This window comes from Curcuma longa, chromosome 14 (assembly GCF_044706935.1).
Source record: "Curcuma longa cultivar G26 ecotype Majalengka, Jawa Barat chromosome 14, ITB_CL_G26_1.1, whole genome shotgun sequence".
NCBI classification, from domain to species: domain Eukaryota; kingdom Viridiplantae; phylum Streptophyta; class Magnoliopsida; order Zingiberales; family Zingiberaceae; genus Curcuma; species Curcuma longa.
In genome coordinates this window covers 9,025,536-9,047,446 of record NC_133874.1, presented here as the reverse complement: position 1 = coordinate 9,047,446, position 21,911 = coordinate 9,025,536, and the positions used below count along the sequence as shown (strand labels likewise).

The window sequence follows — 21,911 nt, the reverse complement described above, 5'->3', positions numbered from 1 at the left end:
ACATTATGTTTTTGCCACCAAATACTCATTGTGTTATAAAAAAAATTATTAATCATTAAATCTGCGGACTTTATTCACTTGATGAAGTTTAACATATCATACAGTGTATTGTAATTGCAGGATATTCACTGATATACAGTAATATTTTGTAAAATAATAAGATTGAGTTTAATTTGAGTGTGTATGATGAATCTACAATTGTCATTGTAAAAGATAATGAAATTTATAAATATCGATAACTCATTCATTTAAAATTTATAAAATTATAATAATTTTTTTTTATTATAATCTAAGTGTTTTCTTCTACTTAAAATGGTCTTGTCAAAGAAGAAAAATAGGTTTTCAATTCCTTTTGTCCCTTTGTCTCATTACCTTCCCTCTCTTCTCCTAGTAAACCAAAAGCCTCTTCATTTGCCGTTCGATCGAGCGATCGGACGGTCGAAATCATTTTGCCACGTCGATTGCTGGGGCCTTTTGTAAACATAACATGATCCTTGCCGTTAGATCGAACGATTGGACGGTCGAAATTGTTTTGCCACGTCGATTGTTCTTGTCTTTGATTTTGGTTCATATGCTGTTGGATCTGTTTGATTGCTGTATTTTGTAACTTTAATTTAACAATCGATTAAATTAAATTTATCAAACCGTCAATTTATTCGATTTTAATAATAAAAATCAATCGACTGAGTTTGGTCATTTTTTATAAGTTAATTCGATTTTAATAAAAGAAATCAATAGACTGAGTTTGGTCATTTTTTATAAGTTTATTCGATTTTAATAAATTTGATTTGACAGGCTTGATTTTAATCAATGCTTGTCCTTGGTACTTATATGGATATTTATAATCTTTGGTCAATTTTGAACGGATCTCGAGACTTCATTTTCATATAAAAATATTATGAACTTCACATGATACGTGAACTGTAGAGCCAATCTCCCTCGAAAAATCTTCTTCACAAATATTAATTTTCTGTCTTGCCAACTAAAATTGATCTATGGGGGAGTCTTCTTAATATAGATGGACCTTTCTATAAAAAAAAAATGATAAATCTCAGTTAATCTCATGGACTTAATTTTTAGGGGTGGCCGATTCGGTCCCATAGAAGTTTCCCACTGATTACCAGGGTAAATCAGGAAGCACATACGGTAGCCAATCCAGATGTCCAACATCCTTTGATTGCGTTCCCTATTTGAAAGAAAATTTTTACAAATACGTCGTAGCTGGAGATCGAACCACGGATCCGATTCCCTAATCTCTCAACTTCTTGAACAGTTTGATCTACCGAACCGACTTGAGTAATTGAGTTGCAGACTTTTCGATTTCCCGAACAGTTTGATATGTTGTGTTCTACAAGTACCTCACATTTATAAAAAATCAAATATATGCTCGACACATAAGCCATTCTCGAATTAACTCAACTTTCTTATATTACTTTTTCTTTATTATCAAAATATCAGGATGAATTAGGCATTAGAGTGATTTCTTTTGGAACTCTTAGTAAATCTTTTGATGTTTGTTACTTCACATAAATCATCACATTATAAAAAAAAGTGAAGAGAAGACTTCGACATCATCACTCCTTATTGCGAGAATAGAAATCGTCACATTACGAGAAAAAGTGAAAAAAAATTTCAACATCATCACTCTTTATTGCGATAAGGATTTCTATTACTGCAGTGAAATATCTAGACAACAATAGTAACAAATATACTATATTAAAAAAATCAATTTAATTTGATAAAAATATTTTTATATAAACTTAATTAAAATTATCTGAACTTTAATAAAATTCCTTAAATATATTTAAAATTATTATAGTAGTAATTTAGTAGTAGTTGAAAATCACTTAACTTAATAGTTGTTTAACATTCAAAGTAACGACAAAGAACTGTTACAATATTTAATGGATTTTAATTTTATAATGATTTTATTTTTTAAAAGTTACGTGTATCAAATTTAAATAATATTAAATAAGTTAATAAAAATAATTTTTTGATAAAAAAATATAAAATTTGTCTAGTAAGTTGACTTAAAAATAATTTATTTTAAAGCAACAACTTTCGCTACAACAACTCGTACTTTTAATAAAAATATATATAATAGGATATTATTTTTTATTTTTTTTAAAAATAAAAAGTACTTTTAACAATTATAATAATTAGGGGTGTTTTTTAAATTTTTACACATATAAGTTGATCAGATTGGACACGGTCGCCGTCTTCCCCGTTAGATTGTTACCTAGGCACTTGTGGTTTGATCCCTTATAATAACACTAATGAGGTTAATTAAGATTTATCATTTTTTTTTTCAAAGAAGAAAATTAGAAGGCATTTGGTTTGAATTTTTTTTTATTTTCTGTTTTTCATTTTCTATTTCTATTTTTCTATTTTCTGATCTAGTTTTTAGAAAATAGAAAATGTGTTTGGTATGATATACTGTTTTCTATTTTTTTAAAAAGAAAATTAGAAAATACGTTTGATTTGTTAATATAAAAAATTATAAATAAAATAATTTTTTTAATAAAAAATATTTTTAAAATAATTTGAAATGTTCAATATAATTAGATTAATTGACCACATCTACGAGTACCGACCGAACCAATTTATTATTTAGTTGGTCTAATTAAATTATTAAAATAATCGATTATGTTATAGGAAAGAAAATGAAATAGATAAGTAAAATTAGTTTCAAAATAGATTAATGAATAATTATTTCATTTTGAATTTAAAATAATTATTTCATATGAATAGATATTTCATGATAAATTTTTCTATCAAATAATTAGATATAAAGTAACAAAATTCAGAATTGCTGTAGCGGGAGAGAAGCTTCTCCCGGAGCTCTGCCATGTCAACCTATAGGCCCACGTATCTTAGTGTGTAATGTATTACCACAACATAAGCCTGAAATGGAAAACTTGTGAGAGGTGTACCTTAGTTGCATACCGCGTTCATCTGCTAAAGTGTGCTCTTCGGCACGGCTAGGGCTAGCAGGCGCGTGTATCTGCATCAGTGGGCGGAAGCCGCTTGATGAGGATCTCCACCGGCGCCGACAATATGAGCCTTTTCATGCTCGCGCGTGAGGCCTCGGTCTCGATGCGGAGTTGTACGAGGGATGAGGCGGCAGCAGGGGGATCCGATGATGGAGGAGATCTTCGAGGGTTTTCTCGCCATCGGAACCTTAGGAGTCGGGTCATGGCCGATTGAGGAGGAGGGCGGAGCGTCGATCGAGGAAGTGCAAAAGGAGTCGGTGGCTGGCGAGGAGCTCGTCGTCGTGCGGGCGGCGCTGGAGATGATCGCGGAGAAGGAGGTGGAGGCGACGATAGAGAAGGAGGAAAACGCCGCATTTTTATATTTTCCTGTAGTTTTTATTTTCCACATAAAATAATATTTTATTATTTTCTATTTTCCTAGAGAATGTCTTCTAATTTTCTAGAGAATGAAATTGGAAAATACAAAGTAAACAATAATTTTTAGAAAATAAAAAAAATAAAAATAAAAAATGACCAAACCAAACTCCCCGATTTTCAATTCCTTGTTCCTTTATTTCATTAGCTTCCCTCTCTTTTCCTAGTAAACCAAAAGCCTATCGGACGGTGGAAATCATTTTGCCATGTCGATTGCTCGGGCCTTTTGTAAACATAACATGGTCCTTGCCGTTCGATTGAACGATCGGACGGTCGAAATTGTTATCTTTGATTTTGGTTCATATGCTGTTGGATCTGTTTGATAGCTGCCTTTTTGTAAGACTTTGATAGGATTCCGAAGTTGACCCGCTCCTTTTTTAAGACTTTAATTTAAAAATCGATTAAATTAAATTTATCAAACCGTCAATTTATTCACTTTTAATAATAAAAATCAATCGACTGAGTTTGGTCATTTTTTATAAGTTTATTCGATTTTAATAATAGAAATCAATCGACTGACTTTGGTCATTTTTTATAAGTTTATTTGATTTTAATAAATTTGATTTGACAATTTTTAATCAATACTTGTCCTTTGTACTTATATGGTGTATATTTATAATCTTTGAGTCAATTTTGAATGGATCTAAGGTCCACTCTCGCCTCTCGAGGGGTCATTAAGACTTCATTTTCATATAAAAATATTATGAACTTCATAAAAATATTATGAACTGTCAGAATCTTTCTTATAAATATTAATTTTCTGTCTTGTCAATTAAGATTAATCTATCAAGAGAGTCTTTTCAATATAGATTCACATTTCCATAAAAAATTTTCAATTAAAAGTGACTCCTAGATCTCTCAACTTCTTAAACAATTTGACCTACCGAACCGACTTGACCAATTGAGTTGCCGACTTCTCGATTTCTCAAACAGTTTGACATGCTGTATTCCGCAAGTACCTCACATTTATAAAAGACCAAATATATACTCCACGTAAAAGGAATTCTCGAATTAACTCAACTTTCTCGTATTATTTTTCTTTATTATCAAAATATCATAATTGAATTAGACATCATAGTGATTTTTTGGAAAACTCTTGATGTACTTTTTGATGTTTATTATTTTTCATAGGAATCGTCACATTATGAGAAAAATAAAGAGAAGACTTCGACATCTCGCTCTTTATTATGAGAAAGATTTCTATTACTATGGTGAAATATCTAGAAAATTACAGTAACAAATATACTATATTTAAAAAATCAATTTAATTTGGTAAAAATATTTTTATATAAACTTAATTAAAATTATCTGAACTTTAATAAAATCATTTAAATATATTTAAAATTATTATAGTAGTAATTTAGTAGTAGTTGAAAATCACTTTCTTTAGCATTCAAAGTAACGACAACGAGCTGCTACAATATTTAATGGATTTTAATTTTATAGTGATTTTATTTTTTTAAATTTATGTCGATCAAATTTAAATAATATTAAATAAGTTGATAAAAATAATTTTTTGATAAAAAATATAAAATTTGTCTAGTAAGTTGACTTAAAAAATAATTTATTTTAAAGCAACTACTTTCGCTACAACAACTCGTACTTTTAATAAAAATATATATAATAGGATATTATAATAATTAGGGGTGTTTTTTAAATTTTTACCCCTATAAGTTGATCAGATTGGACACGGTCGCCGTCTTCCCCGCTCCGCTACCTCGTCGCCGCAGAATCCTTCTTCCGATTCCTTCTCATTCTATGGCAGTGAAAGGCGGAAGGCTTCCTTCGAATGGTACCTCTCGAACTGTATCTCGACCTTCTTCTTCGCTTCTATCGTTCAGTAGGTTTTCTGGGTCCAAAAGAATCGTTCATATGAGTTTGCAGAAGTTCTCCTTGAGCAGCTGAGAAATGGAACCGCTCATTTCGAGCTCCTCCCGACGCCGGTTCCCATGCCTGCTTCCAGCGTCCGATTTTTTGCTAGGATCGGTCCCCCCTTGTACTTTTATATTCGTTCCAAAGTCTTTTTTATCCGGAATTCACTAATGGGCATTCCTTTTGTTTAATCGATTACTTTTCTTTTCTTTTCTTTTTTATTTTGGATTTAAGGGAAGGGGATGTCTTGCCGGCGAGAAGAAAGAAAGTAGAGCGCTACGCAGTTCACAAAATCACAGGCGACGGTCGGTGCATGTTCCGTGCCCTGGTACAATTTATTCTTTGTTGATTAACCTTGAAATTTGTTCTTCATATTTCTTTTATGTTAATTATCTTCAGATTCATCGTTTGCGTTTAATTTATGATATTTTGAGATAATAGTTCCACGATAAATGTCATCTCTTAGGAGAGGCCGGATTAAAAAACTGATGCTGCACTGAATGCTGTAGAAGTATGTTGCTTCATGTTATTCTTTATCAAGAAAGCAAACACTTGGATTGTGCATTGACTAGACTTTTTTGGATTCCCCATTTTTCATGTCGAAATCTATCTCTAATGCTTAAAATTTAATCCCAGATTGAAGCACAGCTGAATGTTTGCTAGCTAAATTTTTTGTTTGTCGCACTATGGAAATGATTCATCAGTCATCAACTTATTCTTTTAGGCAAAGGGAATGGCAAATTATAAAGGATTGGCACTTAGCTCAAGACAAGAGGAGGAGGATGCAGGTAGTGTGTTATTTTTCTTGCGGGACGGGATTTATAATATCTATTTAATGGAAGTTGGACAGCTCTATTATAGCTAAGAATGTTTAATATATTCTCAATGTTCGGGATGTAATGGCTACTGATGCTTCAAAATTTGTTTTGTTTGTTTGCATTTTTATTATATCCTTGTGAGCTGCTCTTCAGTTCAACTCTTCCTTTACTTGCATGCTTTTGGTTCTGTTTTCTACTCAAAATCCTAGCTTGTCATCTTGTATAACTTAATATCTCAAATTATCTAGATGAGTTACGTATGGCAGTCAAAAAGATAATATGTGACAGTGAAACTGAACGACACAAGTATGTGGAAACAGTTATAGCGATCACTGTGGATGAATCATTGAAACAGTGAGTCTATGTGTGCATTTGCTATTATCCTTATTAACAACTTCCTAATTTGTTTTGAGCACTGTCATTTTCAGATACTGCCAACGTATTGGACGATCTGATTTTTGGGGAGGAGAGTCAGAGTTGTTGGTAAATTTACTGAATACCCTTATGTCATTATTCTTACCATGATATAGATAAACATTCAAGGCTACATACATATACAAGGGAAGGAAGTTCTATTTCCAAATTTCTAACTTCATTGTGTTCATTTTGACATATACCTGTTTGTGATCTTGTGGGAAATCCCATTCTACTAACTAAAGCCTGACTTTATTCTCAAGTTAGTCTTTGCATTTTGTCTTCTCAATTTGGCTCCTCGATTTAGGTTTCCAATCTCACTCTGGGTCTTCTGCTTGACTTGTGAATTTTAGGTTGAAAATGTTCACCACTGTAACTGTGGTAGAGTTTGGAAACTTTTCTATTCTTGGGCATTTTGTTAAAAATTCAATGTTTTTGGAGAAAGAAGGCTCAATCGGACTAAAAACTTAAATCAACATGTATGAGAGAATTAAAAGTAGAAGGGCCACCATATTAAGAACAATATCAAACTTTATAAGCACGTTGAAATGTTTCAAAACATATTGATGCTAACTAATCTTGTTTGAATGGGTACAAAACTTGCCTTGTGATATACATTGATAAACAATATTGCTCCTTCCAACTCATACCCTTAGCGTACTGTTTCTTTCTTCTCCTCTGGTCTCTCTGTTGACTTACAATGTGTACACATATATATAATTTATATATATATATATATAAAACCATTTAAATGTTGAAATTTCATCTAATATTAAGTTTGTCTTCAGGCATTGTCCAAACTGTACCAGCAACCCATCATTGTTTATATACCTGAGCATGAAGTAAGTTTCTGATTTGTTAAAGTTATTGGTTCTAGAACCACAGTCAATTCAGAAATTGTAAATGTGCTCTTAATGTTGGTTATGTCCACATTAGTAGATATATGCACTTGTACAACGTAAAATTTCTGATGCATTTTAATTTCTGAATCATTGAACTATTTCAAGGTGGTGGCATTAGATAATTCATTAGTTACTGCATCTTCTTCTTAGACCATATTCCTTGGTTTCTTCCTTTTTGTTTCAGTGTTTGAATGTCAGCTGATGACCTTGCCGTTGTGCTGTATATGGATGATGTTCTGTGGGAACTATATACTACAGAATTACTGACCCTGAATGCCATTGGGAAAACTTGTTTAGGAGCTAGTTTTCCTCAAGAATTTGTTTTATGCCTTATGGTTTTATGTTATATGTGCAACACGTGCTGATTGAAGAATAGCCTACCATTACATGTGTCAATGTACTTAGCTCCTACTATGTTCATTTGTCATTGATGAAGCACCATTTCGACATTGGTATTGAAATAATAATGGATGGATACTTTTCTAATTCAAAGTATGCTTAAATGGGATAGTGTTTTAAAACTCAGTTATAGTCTAAATCATTCAGCTTAGGAATCAACACTGAAGCAACACCAAAACATGGCACTAACGGAACCATGTTGGAAAGCAACCTAAGGCGAGATCTCAATTTTCTAACTGTTGACTTGGAAGACCAAATTTGATGGAAACATTAGAATTAAGAACACTGGGTTGACTGACTAAAAGAATTGCGAACTGAATGGTAGATTTCTTCTGCTTTTGGTTCTTCCTCTTCCTCTCCCGCCCCCCTCCACCAATAAACCAATCAGCAAGGCCTACCCATGCCTATTAGCACCATGTATTGGCATAGGTTGACACCAAGACAAAACCTTTGGTTTAATGATGAAACTGCATTTTGAAACCTTGGTTGAGATTTAGAAATCTTGTCCTCTGTAAACTTCTAATATGTAACAAGCTCTATATAGCCAAAATCTAGTTTAAATAACCTACACAGGTTTCACACTTAACAAATTGATACCTTGTTTGTCGTTTGGCCAACCAACGATGCCCGAAGCCTATGCCTGTTAGTTCCAGCCATTCAATGCACTATGAACAACTTAGTTCTGAGGAAATCAACATTGTCAATTTATTTAGTACTTTTGTGTGATATTTCTTTACTTGATTGCCATAAATCTCTGTGAAAATGAAAAAGTAAATTATTTCATTGTTTGGGATTAAGATATTGTCTAATACATGTTGTTCTTCATTCGGTTGCTTCTTTGATTTTGCACCTATTTCGGTCCAAAATATCCTAGTATGTTAAGAAAGCTATAGTTTTAATTGAAGAATATTGTTGATCTACTGCAGCATACACATGGAAGAAGGGGCGGCGGATTTATTCCTATAGCTGAATACGGATCTGAATTTAGCAAGATATCGAGGAAAGGAAAGCAGAGCGAACCCGTTAGATTATTATACAGTGGTGGGAATCATTATGATTTACTGGTTTGATAGTTCAGAGTTGCCCAAGTTATTTCTTTCTTCGCTGCTGCTAGAAAATTTACAAAGTGCTTTGATGTGATGAACATCTAATAAAGTATTAATGGCTGAGAAATCATTTGAATGTATTTTTGGGTTGTTAAACATCACCAAATTTCTTCTAGTTTTCTGCCATGAATTTGGAGAACGATCATAGAAGATTGTAAGCGAATAATGTATTTGTTATGTTCATGTTTGTGAAATACGTTATGTTTTTGCCACCAAATACTCATTGTGTTATAAAAAAATATCATTAATCATCAAATCTGCGCACTTTATTCACTTGATGAAGCTTAACATATCATACAGTGTATTCTAATTGCAAGATATATGCTGATATACAGTAATATTTTGTAAAATAAATAAGATTGAGTTTAATTTCACTGTGCATGATGAATCTATAATCGTTGTCCCCGGGGCAATGGTGTCGCGGTAGGACATTCAGGTTGTCACCCAGACACTTGCGATTCGATCCCCAGGTACGGCGTATTTGTAGGAATTTTCCTCCAAATGGGGAACACAATCAAAGGATGCTGGGCGTCTGGGTTGGCCGCTGCGTGTATTTCCTGATTTACCCTGATGGTCGGTGAGAAACTTCCATGAAACCGGATCGATCACCCTAGGGTTGACTGGGATTATCATTTTTTTTTTTCAATTGTCGATGTAAAAGATAATGAAATTTATAAAAATCGATAACTCATTCATTTAAAATTTATAAAATAATAAATAATTTTTTTATTATAAAAGTGTTTTCTTCTACTTAAAATGGTCGTGTCTTTTCCTAGTAAACCTAAAGCCTTTTCATTTGCCGTTCGATCGAGCGATCGGACGGTCGAAATCATTTTGCCACGTCAATTGCTCGGGCCTTTTGTAAACATAACATGGTCCTTGCCGTTCGATCGAACGATCGGACGGTCGAAATTGTTTTGCCACGTCGATTGCTCGAGGCCTTTTCAGTCGGCAATCCGCCGGTCTTCGTTGATTTGCCACGTCAATCACTAGAAGGCTCTCTCTGGTTCTTCCGTCCTTAGCTGGTGTGCGTGGAATCGAGATTGAGATCGAGATCGTCTTGCGAAACCCAGGATGTCTTCTCCCGCTGAGTATGAACAATAACTTTGGCATAAGCCCTAGTTTCTTTTGTTCCGACAACAGATGCGTTCGTCAATTTTTGCTGTTTGGATTTATATTTTTTGCTTTCGGTTCATATTTGTATTAAATTTGGTTATAAGTTAGGTTCTGATCGCTGTCTGTTTTTCTGAAGTTTCTCATTCTGAATCTTATCTTTGATTTTGGTTCATATGCTGTTGGATCTGTTTGATTGCTGTCTTTTGTAAGACTTTGATAGGATTCCGAAGTTGACCCGCCCCTTCGTTTTTTCTAATAGGATTTGCTTATAGTGTAGGGTATGTTATCTCAAATATTGCGTTTTATTTTTTTCTTAGTAATCTGAATAAATTGATTTTTTTTTAAAGAAGCTCGTACATAATTTTCTTTTAGCTTTTGGCTAGTCCAAAAATATATTGATATTAGTGTTCATATGGTATGAAGCATGAGAGGCAAACAACCTCTCATGGAGGATAGACTTACTGTAGTGGACAAGGATTGAATCGATATGAAGCCGAGGTAATGCCTTCTTCGTAATGGTTAACTGCAACTTTCCAATTTACCTCCTTATATATGGTCATGGGACCGACCGTGTGGGACTGCTGGAGTGACACGAAATAGCCACCACTCCTTCTCATACAAAGCGTCAAGCCTAACACTGGTGCCGAGGAAAGGGAACTGCTCCCAAGTCCTACTAACTGGGACGGATCCGCATAAATCAGCCAACTATCGTATCGGTCGCAGTCGGATCCCCCACTATACTGGGAATGCTTTCAAGGTTCACATCCATTTCTATTTCTCAGTTCGGGAAGGAACTCAGCTGACTGGGATGGACTGAGCAAGTGGAATGGATTCCACTTTTTGCTGCAACAATGAGAGACAAGCAATCTGTATTTTTTGTAACTATACTCTTCCACATCCAACGATAAGTGCAGATCCTAGAGATTTCTGTTGTTGGTGTTTCTCTCGATTAATGAGATCAGACTACCAAGTTTAGGTTTGTCATCTTGTTGGTAAGTTGACAGCTTGAATCGGTGAAGCATTGGTATGACGACATAGATTGAGTCCCTTTAGATTCTTGACACATCTCTTCGGTTGTTGAGGTACCCTTTTGGATAATAGATGTACTCTTTTAGTACTGATGTCACTGACTTAATTTATCGGTCACTGACTTAACACCGTCGCTTGTTGAATCAGTCTTTTGCATGTCAACATAACCTTTCGGGTAAGAGAGAGTAAGGTCAAGGTGAGGGTATGGAAACCCTTTGCTTTCTTTAAGATAATATTACCCTACTAGGTGCTTACGATTGATCGACAATTGTCTCCAAGATACAACGAGCTTTGGTTTAGAATATGAGCACTTCAAATTTCATGTTCTAGCGAACTTTTAAAGACTTAGAACTCTTTAGAGAGGAGAGAAAGAGAAAAAACTCAAGAGGTCACAACTTGAGATAAAGGAGATGGGATTCATTTATATAGATGAAGGATCATCACCAAAGGGTGAAAGGATTAAAAGTCGCTTTTGTGTCTTTTCAAAAAGTCAAGACACTGTTGCTGTGGAGCCAACATGATGCACCTCTTTTAATTTTGATTTAGTGATAAAAAAATAAGGAGCTCTTCCCTTTATTCAGCACTGAGTTGAGTTGTTCTGTTCTCCAACCTAGGCAATAAGCATGACTTCAATTCCAGTCTTTGATTGGCCAAATAATCAAGCCAATTTTAAGCTGTTGAACTCAAATCCGACAAATGTGATTTGGCCATGAAAACATTAAACTGAATCAGTCTATTGGTTGTTAATCTAACCCTATGTTGGGTTGAATTAGGCTGTTCAAATCATAGGCAGTCCAAACCATTGGTTGGCCCATGCACATGCATTGTTGTTTTATTTCCCAATTTAGCTCAGCCCAATTAATTTTTGTGTAAATCTTATTGTCCCTTCAAATTAGTCCACACAAACTAGCACTCGTGCATACTCGAGTTAGCGATTATGTATTCGTGTTCATGGATCGCATTCATGTACGAGCTCATGCCCTTGTAAGATCAAATCGGATCAAATCGATGAATATCATACTTACCTAATTACTTGAATAACTTTTCAATCAATTGGTTATAAAAACCAATTTCCAACAATTCCAACTAGTTTAAAGTAATACCTTGTTTGGATTTTAATTAGCGAGGCAACAAAAAAAGAAAAGGAAAGAAAAAAGGAAGGGAAGGGAAGACAAGAACAAGGACGTTCCATTGTTTGGATACTAATTAGTTAGCAGTGAAAATGAAGGAACAGATAGCTTCAGAGAGTTTGTAACTCATATATAATGGACTGCTGGATGTGGGATCGTGTATGGCCATTAAAGGGGGATGAATAGCAGAACAATAAATAATTGAGTCGAGTTATCAAAGTACGAAAATAAAATCGGAGAGTATGTAGCTAGTACAATAGAAAAGTAAGAAGATATAATTAATGCAATGGAGTAAACTTGTATAGCGAAAATAGTAAGAATGATACATGTGATTAAGGTTGAGTAATCCTATATAATGAATAGTTGCAATAAAATAAAATTGCAGATAAATAAAGGAAAAAGTATTTTACGTGGTTTGACAGTCCCCTGGACTCCTACTCCACGGCCTATGGACCATAAAGTGAGTCACCCTTTGCATCCACTAATTGTTTTTCTTCTTGGAAATCTTCTAGAGGTGAAGAATCCTTTACATAAACTGTTTTACAACAGGGATAAAGAATAGAGAAGGTTAAGACCTTATGTTTAAAACTGAATTGAAAAACAACTTGAGAATAGAGCAGAAAACAACAAAAACAAACTAGGAAAGAAAATATTGTAGTGGCGAGTGTTGAAGATTTCTGTAGCTGAAGCACTCGTAGTTGTAATTGATGTTCTGGTTGAAGTGTCTTTGCTTTGATTTATAGACTCAAAATGGACGAGGTTAGCTTGTAGCCTACGAGGAGGATTTAGTAAGAAGATCCATGATTAGGACTTTAGGAGGAGTTTGGGAGATAGAGGGTCACCTTGATAGAGGTTATGGTGCAATTGCAAGTGAACCATCGTCCGAAGCATTTGTTAAGATGGTAAACTAATTTGTAATCAATCCTTGGGATTGGAATCCATCCAAGTGTGGGATTAATCCCAAAAGAGTGGATCATTAAGGGCTCTTATATTCTTATAGCATAAGCTTCAAACATTTTGTGTGTTGTCATTTATCTTGTTCTATCAAAAAAAATAGTTTGCTCCGACAGTCTGACTAGTGATCTCATGAAACTTGTAATTTCTCATGTACCCATTCGAGATATTTGAACACATTTAGATCTTTATTTGTCAATGTCACATAAGACCTAGAGTCTAGGGTAGATTCAATTTCTAATTGACTTAGAGGTTGCATAGTTCATAATTGCAAGAAAATTCCAAGTTTTTTCAAGTTTAACTTGAAAATGCACTAGATGGTATCATGCAAATTTGCAAGGTCAAAGCATTTCATTGATCACATAATTTCTAATCCTTTGTGCTACTTACTAAGAGCTACCACCTCATCAATAGAAAAGCACCTTTCAAAATTTTTAATTCAAAATCATCCGTCTACACAATTAAGCATGCCATTCTATTGTATATGAAAGCAAATATCAGGACTTTTGAAATGAAATCTCAACATTGTCCTTATGCCAAATATTCTTAAGAAACATTGAGGTCATGGTCCAATGCTCCAACTTCCAAGAAATAAAAAAGGGCATGTAATGAAATTACTTAGGTGATTCAAGACTTAGAAATCTTGTTTTAGAGAATAGGGGGAAACGAAGTTGGGTGAATATAGATTGTGGTCACATGGTCCTCATATTTTTTTCATGGTCCAGGAACAGATAACAAACCATTTAAAGGATCTCTTTTATTTTTTAATTTCTGATTATTATTGTGTTTGAATAGAACATTATACATTTATTTCCTTTACATGACCTACAATAATAAGAGAACTTGATAAAGGATTGTTAGCTGCTGCAAATATATGCTAGCATAAGTCCCTATCCAAGAAAGAGAGGGCATACTGATGATCCTACTGTTTTGAAAAAGAAATTAACAAACAACTGAGTTGAATGTTTGACCATGTCCTTTTCTTCATCTTTAACTACAACTTTCTTTAAAGCAAAAAACAAAGAATCTCATCAGGTTAACACTACGACTGGGTGAATCAAATCTAATGGATTGAATGGGCAAAATCATAAAAGGTGGAAGTGTTGGAGCTGGGACCACAGAGTTCCGTCGGTACTTCAGACTTGTAACTTAAACTATAAAAGGTACAAGGTTCAGTTACTCAAACCCCCTTATTAAGGTATAATTGCACTTTGCAGTGCATTCTCTCTAGATTTCAGAATTGAAGGCGGCACCCCTGGAGCATTATTTTATTTTATTTTTGCTTTGTCAACCAAAAATTGATTTGATGCGGATTGGCTTTCATGAACCAAACTTAATTAAACTCTCTGATGCCTTGGCAAATGCTTGGATTTAAGCTGTGATTGATCCAAAAAAGTATTAATCCAAATTTATGTTAACAAAAAAATTTAGACAATTTCTTCTTTGTTGACCAGGTGGAGATGACGCTATTTTTTTTTTTTTTGACTCTTATCCCTCCATTAAAATCTTTGCAAGACCACATGACAAATATCCAAAACAGTTAATTACTTTTTATTAAATTAATTAGAGTTATCTTTGATTTCCCTCTACCTCCTATACTTTCAACTCTAATTATTCAACTTCTCTAATTATAGAATCCATTCCATTGGTTTTCTTTGAACATCTAACATTTTCCTCTTATTTTATCTCAAAGAGCGATACTTAATTGCTCACACTATGCAATTTTGAAACTAAGGATTACATGTAATAGACCTTATTAAGGAGTCCTTGTAATTTATCCAAAATGTAAACATGAAAATATTATGTTCTATTTATTGACACATAGCTGTGAGCATACATAAATATGTCACCAATTGATGAACTATATGCTTTTGCAATAGGAATGATGTATTCTGTAGGCTTATTTTCTGAGTGTTTTTCTGTTATATATGCATGTTGGTCCATGGCCTTGTACTTGTTAACAAGTTCAAAGATATTTATTCTCAAGTTCAAAATGCTTACTACAATTACACAGCAACTGAAATGGTTGTAGTCTTGAACTTATTATCATGCATTTGATATATCATTTACTAAGTGCATCTCCTTCCAGATTCTACAAATCTCTTCCACCATTGAGCAAGGCTTATGGTACTCTGTGCTTTTTGACTACTGCAGCAGTCACATTTGGTTTATTAGACTATAGGAGGATTGCCTTGATATATCATCCAGTATTTACTAAGTTTCAGGTAGATTCTGCCCTTTTGCTCCTTTGCTAGGTACAATCAATTATAGTTTTTGGTTGTTGTTGGTTATATATCCATATATAACCAACATTTTATTGTGCATTATTTATTGTGTATTATTCCTTGACCACCTCTACTAATGACTTCATATATCCCATCTTAACATTCTCATCTCCACTAAATTATTTTGTGTGTATCATTCCTTTACCACCTAAATAATTTAGTAGAGAGGAGAATGTTAAGATGGAATATATGAAGTTATTAGTAGAGAGAAAAGATATTACTTCTCATAGGCTATTTGGTTAGGAAAAAAAATGTCAAAATCATGGTTTAAAATTTTGACTTGTGCCGGAGTTTCGATTTTGGACCGGAACGATATGGTTTCGATACCTTATTGTGCCATGCAGATACAATTTTGGTACTTTTTAAAATTTTTAAATACAAGTGTATAATAAGTTTATTAATATTTGATTTTTAGATATGCTCGCTATTCATGTTATATTTTGAAATGTTAAGTTCGTATTTCAATATTTTCTTATAAGATAATAAAAAGGGCAATCTGGTGCATGAAGCTCCCATCAATACGCGTTCTCGGAGAAGGGTCGATTGTATGCATTTTTACCTTGCTTTGTAAGAGGTTATTTCCGAGATTTGAACCCATGACCTCTTAAGTCACATGACAGTAACTTTACCGTTGCGCCAAGACTTCCCTTCTTCTCATAAAATAATGTTTATTAAATTTTTATAAAAATTATTTAAAATAATAAGTAATTCTCAAAATTCAAACTAAATCTAAAATTATAAAATTATTTGAAAGATTCAAAGATAATTATAAAATTATTTGAAGGTTTTAAATTATTTTTTGAATGTATTTGTAAATTTTTAATTTTTCAAAATTTATTTGAAATGTTTAAGAATTATATTTTGGAAAATTTTTAGATTATTTTAAATTCACATTCAATTTTCAATATATATTAAAATTTTTAAAATTATTTTAAAATAATTCTTAATATTTTATAATGATTATTAATAATATTATGTTTATAACTATTATATATAATTAATAGTTATATAATAATTAACAATTTATTTATAATAAAAAAATACCTATTTAAAAAATAAAAAAAATAACCTTAAAAAAAATCACAGTAGCAGTTGCAAGTGTTGTGACCCCACGGTGGCCATGGCACTCTCTGTGTCCCTCAAAGGGCTATAGCACCCTCCACGAGTTCGCAACGGTCTTGTAGTCACAGTGCCGCTGTGAGGTTGTGACAACCTCATGGCCGTGGCACCAATAGGGTATCAGTGTCGGTTCCGTGTCAGAATAGTAAATACTGCCCATTTCAGGTGGCACGGGTTAGCATTTCAAACTATGATCAAAATTAGAAAAGATTGATTAAAAAATACGACGGATAAATTTCAGAGTTAAGTAGTGCTGAAGGTGTTTGGAATAAACAAAGTTTAATGACAACTCTGCCTAAAATAATAAACAAATGATGCAAAATGAATTTGGTTTTTCCAATGGTATATCCTTACATTGAGTAGAATGGTAGTTATGGCACCGATTGATGTTGGTTTGTTATATGCCTATAGTTTTTCTTAACCTTTTTGCTATGCTTCTGAAAGTGATGTTTTAAAAGTTCACATGTCTTTATGTTTGTAAAATCTTTACTTTCAGCAATGAAATTAAGTAATTGTCGTTTCTCTTTCAAATTTAAGTGTAACATTGTCTCTAAAAAGTTTACTTTAGCTCGGGTAGTTTTGTTTTTCAAAAAAGAAATTGGTGCTATAGTTGGCAAGACCCACAACAAAAAGATTCATCCATATGACTTCACCAACACTGCTTCTTTTCTGATGCTTCTGTTCCTGTTAGCTGACATATCATTGGTCACTAAACACCTGTAGTTATTCCCTATGTCAATTACTGTGATCATATCATTGGTTACTAAACACCAATTATCAGTCCAACACTCTTACATATTCCTTTCCACTTGTAGTTTGTGATCATGTTAGTTTAACAACTTCACATGCTTGTTGTTCCCTTGTTCCATTTACATAGGAAACCTCTCAATCTCTTTTCATTTTCAGATATGGAGGCTTCTTACCAACTTTTTCTTCCTCGGTCCATTTTCAATGAATTTCGGCATACGGCTCCTAATGATGTATGGTTGTTTCAATTTGAGTGAGGTTTCCTAAGTGTATTGTGATAGTTCATACAATTGTTGTCAAACTTGAAATGTAGAGCAAGATATGGTGTACAATTGGAGAGGGGTCCATTTGATAACCGCGCCGCAGATTTTCTATGGATGATGTTGTTTGGAGCATTTATCCTATTGGTCAGTGCCTATTTACCTAGTTTTTATTCAAATCATATTGGTTCTTTTTTGTGTACAATTGTTTGATTCACAGTCTCTGTTCAATTCTTTCTGTTAGTTTCCAGTAACAAACATTAAAAGTTAGTGAGTTCACGTGGCTTTCTTCTAGGTTTTGTCTGCCATTCCTTTCTTTTGGTCTTCCTTTCTAGGGGTGTCTATGGTCTTCATGCTTCTCTATGTTTGGAGCCGAGAATTTCGAACTGCACAGATCAATATGTACGGCCTTGTCAGTTTGCAGGTATCATATGCTGCTTTGCTAGATTCTTTTATACAATTAGCAAATCAGAGTGTAATCTTAATCATGTTTCTTCCAATGTGCAGGCATTTTATCTACCATGGGCAATGCTTATGTTAGATGTCATATTCGGCTCACCCCTTATTCCGGACCTCCTGGGAATCATTGCTGGTCATGCATATTACTTCTTAACAGTGTTGCATCCACTTGCTACTGGAAGAAATTTGCTGAAGACTCCGTTATGGGTGTATCCTTTTATATTGACTAATCTTACAGAAGTTATCTTAATCGAGCCAAATTAGAGTCGGCAATGGGTACCTGATAATCAGGTATCACAGGTACCCAATTCATTCAATTCACATTTGGGAATTCGGTTATGCTTAATAATAGCTTCACACATTTAAGGGGCAGATACCAGTTTAAATCTAAAAGTATGCATTTAAGTGACTAGGATAGTGGATACTTGTCTAGATCTAGATCAGGTGTCTGCTAATGAAGAATTTCCATATAGGATCCCTTTTTTGAGAATGCTCAAATAAAGCACCCTCCTACCCATTGTAAACAACTCGATAAATGAGATTTCATATCAAATTAGTGCGAACATTGACCTAGATGATACCGATAGACTTAAATATGTGTACAAACCATCAAAAATGTAAATATAATCTTTGTATTGGTTAATTTTGGCTCGTTTTGATATAAATTACTATTGACCAAGCAGGTTGGTGATACAAGATGGGACTTGACTTAGGGATTCTGTTTCTGTTAGGTAGTTGTCCTTCATGAATATCATACGGGTCATTTGATATTCTTTAAGTGTGCTCGATCATGTTGATTGAGAAGCATCATCACATAATTATTTTTGTTAATTTTCATTTAGTTCTTTATTTTCTGAAAACTTGGAAGCCCTGAACTCATTTATTCATGAACTAACTGTCTGATTAAACTTTGATTGATCAAGAATCAGAAATTTTGCGGATTTTTTGCTACAGTTTGAACCTTGACCATCTGATTCACAGACATAGATTAGTCGCTTCATTGGGTTGGGGAGTACAACCAAATTTTCGCGGTCAGCCCAACGCGTCTAACACCACCGGTAGCGCGGCCTTCAGAGGGAGGAGCTACAGGCTTAACAGATGAAACCACCCCCTTGTGTTTGTTTATCCTCTTTGCAGCACTTTCTATCAACCTGATCAAATATTTTGGTGACAACTTTGATTCTGACTTTGCATGTTCGCGTGTAGAAGAATGAATGAAAGGTGGAACATTTGTTTGAAATGCATTTGATTGGGATAAGAATCATATATGGCCTATCCCAGATAACTATGGCTGACATGATTTAGCAAGGATGGTGCAATTTCCTACTGTCAGCTGTGGCTGGCTGTTTTAGCTACTCAACTTGGATGATTTTAATGTTTGAAATGAATGTGGTTGAATCATATACAGGTAAATTTGAACTTGTACATGAATAAATTGGAGATTATTTGTTTAAAATAGCTGCAAAATATTCCCCCTTTAATTTTGATATAGTGGTTTTTAACATTTTGAAATGATATTTATACATTTTAGATTGGTACCTTTTTGATATGTAATTTTAACTAAATATCATTAGTCTCAATGATATATTGTGATGATAAATATAATATTTGAAATTTTCATAATGGTAAATAAATATGTATTTGCCCCTCATATTTCGTTATCAAGTTTTAAAATTCAACCATTAAAAAGATTCAAGTTTTTTCCAACTTTCTTATTTTAAAATTATTTGTTTTGATCGATTCGCTTCAAATTATTTCTTTTTTAAATTATATTCGGCAATTATTATTGGTAGAATGAGAATTCAAAAAGCTAAGAAAGAATATTCATTTTAGGAATATGATAATATATGTAAATAATATACAAGAAAAAAAAATCATAATTTGGTCATGACTATTTTGCTATTGAACTTCCAATGTATGGTTTAACTTTACTTTCTATATTTAATAATAAGTTTATAACAATATTTTTATGATTTTCATATGTACAACAATTTATTTTTTTTAATATTTAAATTTTAATGTTAAATTTATGATCTGCTTAATTTTCATTTTGCTCTAGTAACTTATTAAAGCAATCGTGCCAATGTTTTGAATAAAGAGTTTTGATATATTTGACAAATGATTTAAGTGAGATTTATCTATATTATTGATATACGCATGAAGTTCTACAATAACTTGGTAGGATGCACATGAAATTTATACAGTTTATGACTTGACTAGATTGAGTTGTGTTTTATTGCCCTCGAGGATAGTTGAATTGGTTACGATGGGACAGACTTGTTAAAGTGGGCAAGGGTCGAGGCCAACTATAGTTTTTCAATTTACCTTCTCACAAATAGTCATAGGGCCTATCGTGCAGAGCTACTGGAGTAGTAAATTCCATTTTTTATTGAAATGTTGAAGAGTTGTGTGTTATTTCTTTGGGCAATCAAGTGGGTATGACTTGATGAGGTCAACTTGTGTTGCTCAATGATTCAAATATAAGGGATAATAGAAAGATGAGCATTGACTTGGATTGATAGAGTTGATAGAGCTTGACTTGGCGCGATCAAGTTGATGTTACTTAATGACTTATAAATCTATTAGAGCGGATGATATGAGGTATTCAAATAATTATAGGATAAGTATCATTAAGTTGGTTTGGTAAAGCTTATGGATCTTAACATGACAAGAACATGACACATCAAGTTGACTTGTCTCACAGTCCTCTAGAAAATAACGAAGGATGAGATTAATCAAAATAAATTGTGTCGACCATATCATCAGTTCAATCGACTGGAATTAAGTTGCTCTATTAAAATATGTGTTAACAAGTTTACATGATCATGAAAAGAACGAAAAGGCTTTCATAATAATCAATTATAATTTTTTGATTTACTTTTTTACAGATGATCATAGAACTAACCGTGTGGGACTACTACAATAACGGATTCCTATTTTTTTGCTACAACAAAGAGGACTTTCTTATTGCAACCACTAAAATGAAATCTAAATCGTAAGAAAAACATCAAAGGAGCTCAATAAATGTGGCATAAAAGGTGAATTACTTGAGTAGATTGATGAATTGACATTGTTAAGTTGGCAGGTGACCTAGATCAAGTGGACGATGTGGTAAAATATTAGGGTTCAATAATTGATTACTTAGACAAATCCCGAATCAACTTTGCCACAATAATTGATTAGCCAGACAAAGCAATCGATTGTTGAGATAAACTTTGAATCATGATTTTGCCACAACAATCAATTGGTTGGACAAGCAATCAATTGTTGAGATAAACCCCAAACTTAAGGTTTGCACGATAACCCTAACAATCGATTGGTGTGTTGCACTAATCGATTAATAAATAATTTCGAACAAACGGAAGCTACCCGAATTGATTAGTCAGTTCGCGATGTATTACGTCAATCGATTGATAAACAATTTCAAGCAAACAGAAGTTGTCTGAATCGATTAGCTAGTTCTACTAAGGGTTGTCAAATGATTGATGCAACGATTGAAAGAATATGTCAAGCAAACAGAAACTTGCCAAATAGATTAATTAGTTCGAGTAGACATTATCCATCGATTGGTGATGTCCACTAATTGATTGGAATTCAAATTTCAAAATAATATCAGTCATTAATTCGGAGTCAATGATCATCAATCGATTGATGAGCAATGTCAATCGATTGATGGTGGCAAAAAGATGGTGGCAAAAAGATACAGAAACATCTCGATTCAAGCATGTTTAAAAAGGATTTCTTTAGCCTGCTCAACTTAAGCTCGAAAGTTTTGATTCTCAACATCTTCAAGCAATCAAGAGGAATAGTCTCGTGATAAAATTATAACTTTACTCTTCTCTTCTCTCTTGTTGTTGAAATTTGCAAGTTGTTGTAATATTGCTGTAAGAGGTT

At 33.4% G+C, this 21,911-nt stretch overlaps 2 protein-coding genes across 2 annotated transcripts; both read left to right on the top strand.

Annotated features, from left to right (window-relative positions):
• Positions 1 to 5,114: 5,114 nt before the first annotated feature.
• On the top strand, positions 5,115 to 9,121 carry LOC141845251 (OVARIAN TUMOR DOMAIN-containing deubiquitinating enzyme 3-like). Its single transcript, XM_074733317.1, has 8 exons — positions 5,115 to 5,199; positions 5,292 to 5,403; positions 5,514 to 5,607; positions 6,004 to 6,067; positions 6,346 to 6,451; positions 6,526 to 6,580; positions 7,300 to 7,353; positions 8,739 to 9,121. The coding sequence occupies exons 1-8, from the start codon at positions 5,166 to 5,168 to the stop codon at positions 8,880 to 8,882; spliced, it is 663 nt and encodes a 220-aa protein (XP_074589418.1). The 5' UTR covers positions 5,115 to 5,165; the 3' UTR covers positions 8,883 to 9,121.
• A 784-nt stretch (positions 9,122 to 9,905) lies between these two features.
• LOC141845110 (derlin-1) lies at positions 9,906 to 19,504 on the top strand. Its single transcript, XM_074733156.1, has 7 exons — positions 9,906 to 10,009; positions 15,237 to 15,372; positions 17,458 to 17,531; positions 17,612 to 17,705; positions 17,854 to 17,982; positions 18,066 to 18,226; positions 18,999 to 19,504. The coding sequence occupies exons 1-7, from the start codon at positions 9,993 to 9,995 to the stop codon at positions 19,117 to 19,119; spliced, it is 732 nt and encodes a 243-aa protein (XP_074589257.1). The 5' UTR covers positions 9,906 to 9,992; the 3' UTR covers positions 19,120 to 19,504.
• Positions 19,505 to 21,911: the final 2,407 nt, after the last annotated feature.

Bases quoted from the DNA above. Each gene is read 5' to 3' on its own strand.
- LOC141845251 (XM_074733317.1), top strand. From the start codon at position 5,166: ATGGCAGTGAAAGGCGGAAGGCTTCCTTCGAATG. The intron at 5,404-5,513 runs GTACTTTTATAT...TTTGGATTTAAG, and splicing joins GCTAGGATCGGTCCCCCCTT to GGAAGGGGATGTCTTGCCGG. The intron at 6,581-7,299 runs GTAAATTTACTG...GTTTGTCTTCAG, and splicing joins GAGGAGAGTCAGAGTTGTTG to GCATTGTCCAAACTGTACCA.
- LOC141845110 (XM_074733156.1), top strand. The intron at 17,983-18,065 runs GTATCATATGCT...TCCAATGTGCAG, and splicing joins ACGGCCTTGTCAGTTTGCAG to GCATTTTATCTACCATGGGC. The intron at 18,227-18,998 runs GTATCCTTTTAT...TCTGATTCACAG, and splicing joins CTGAAGACTCCGTTATGGGT to ACATAGATTAGTCGCTTCAT.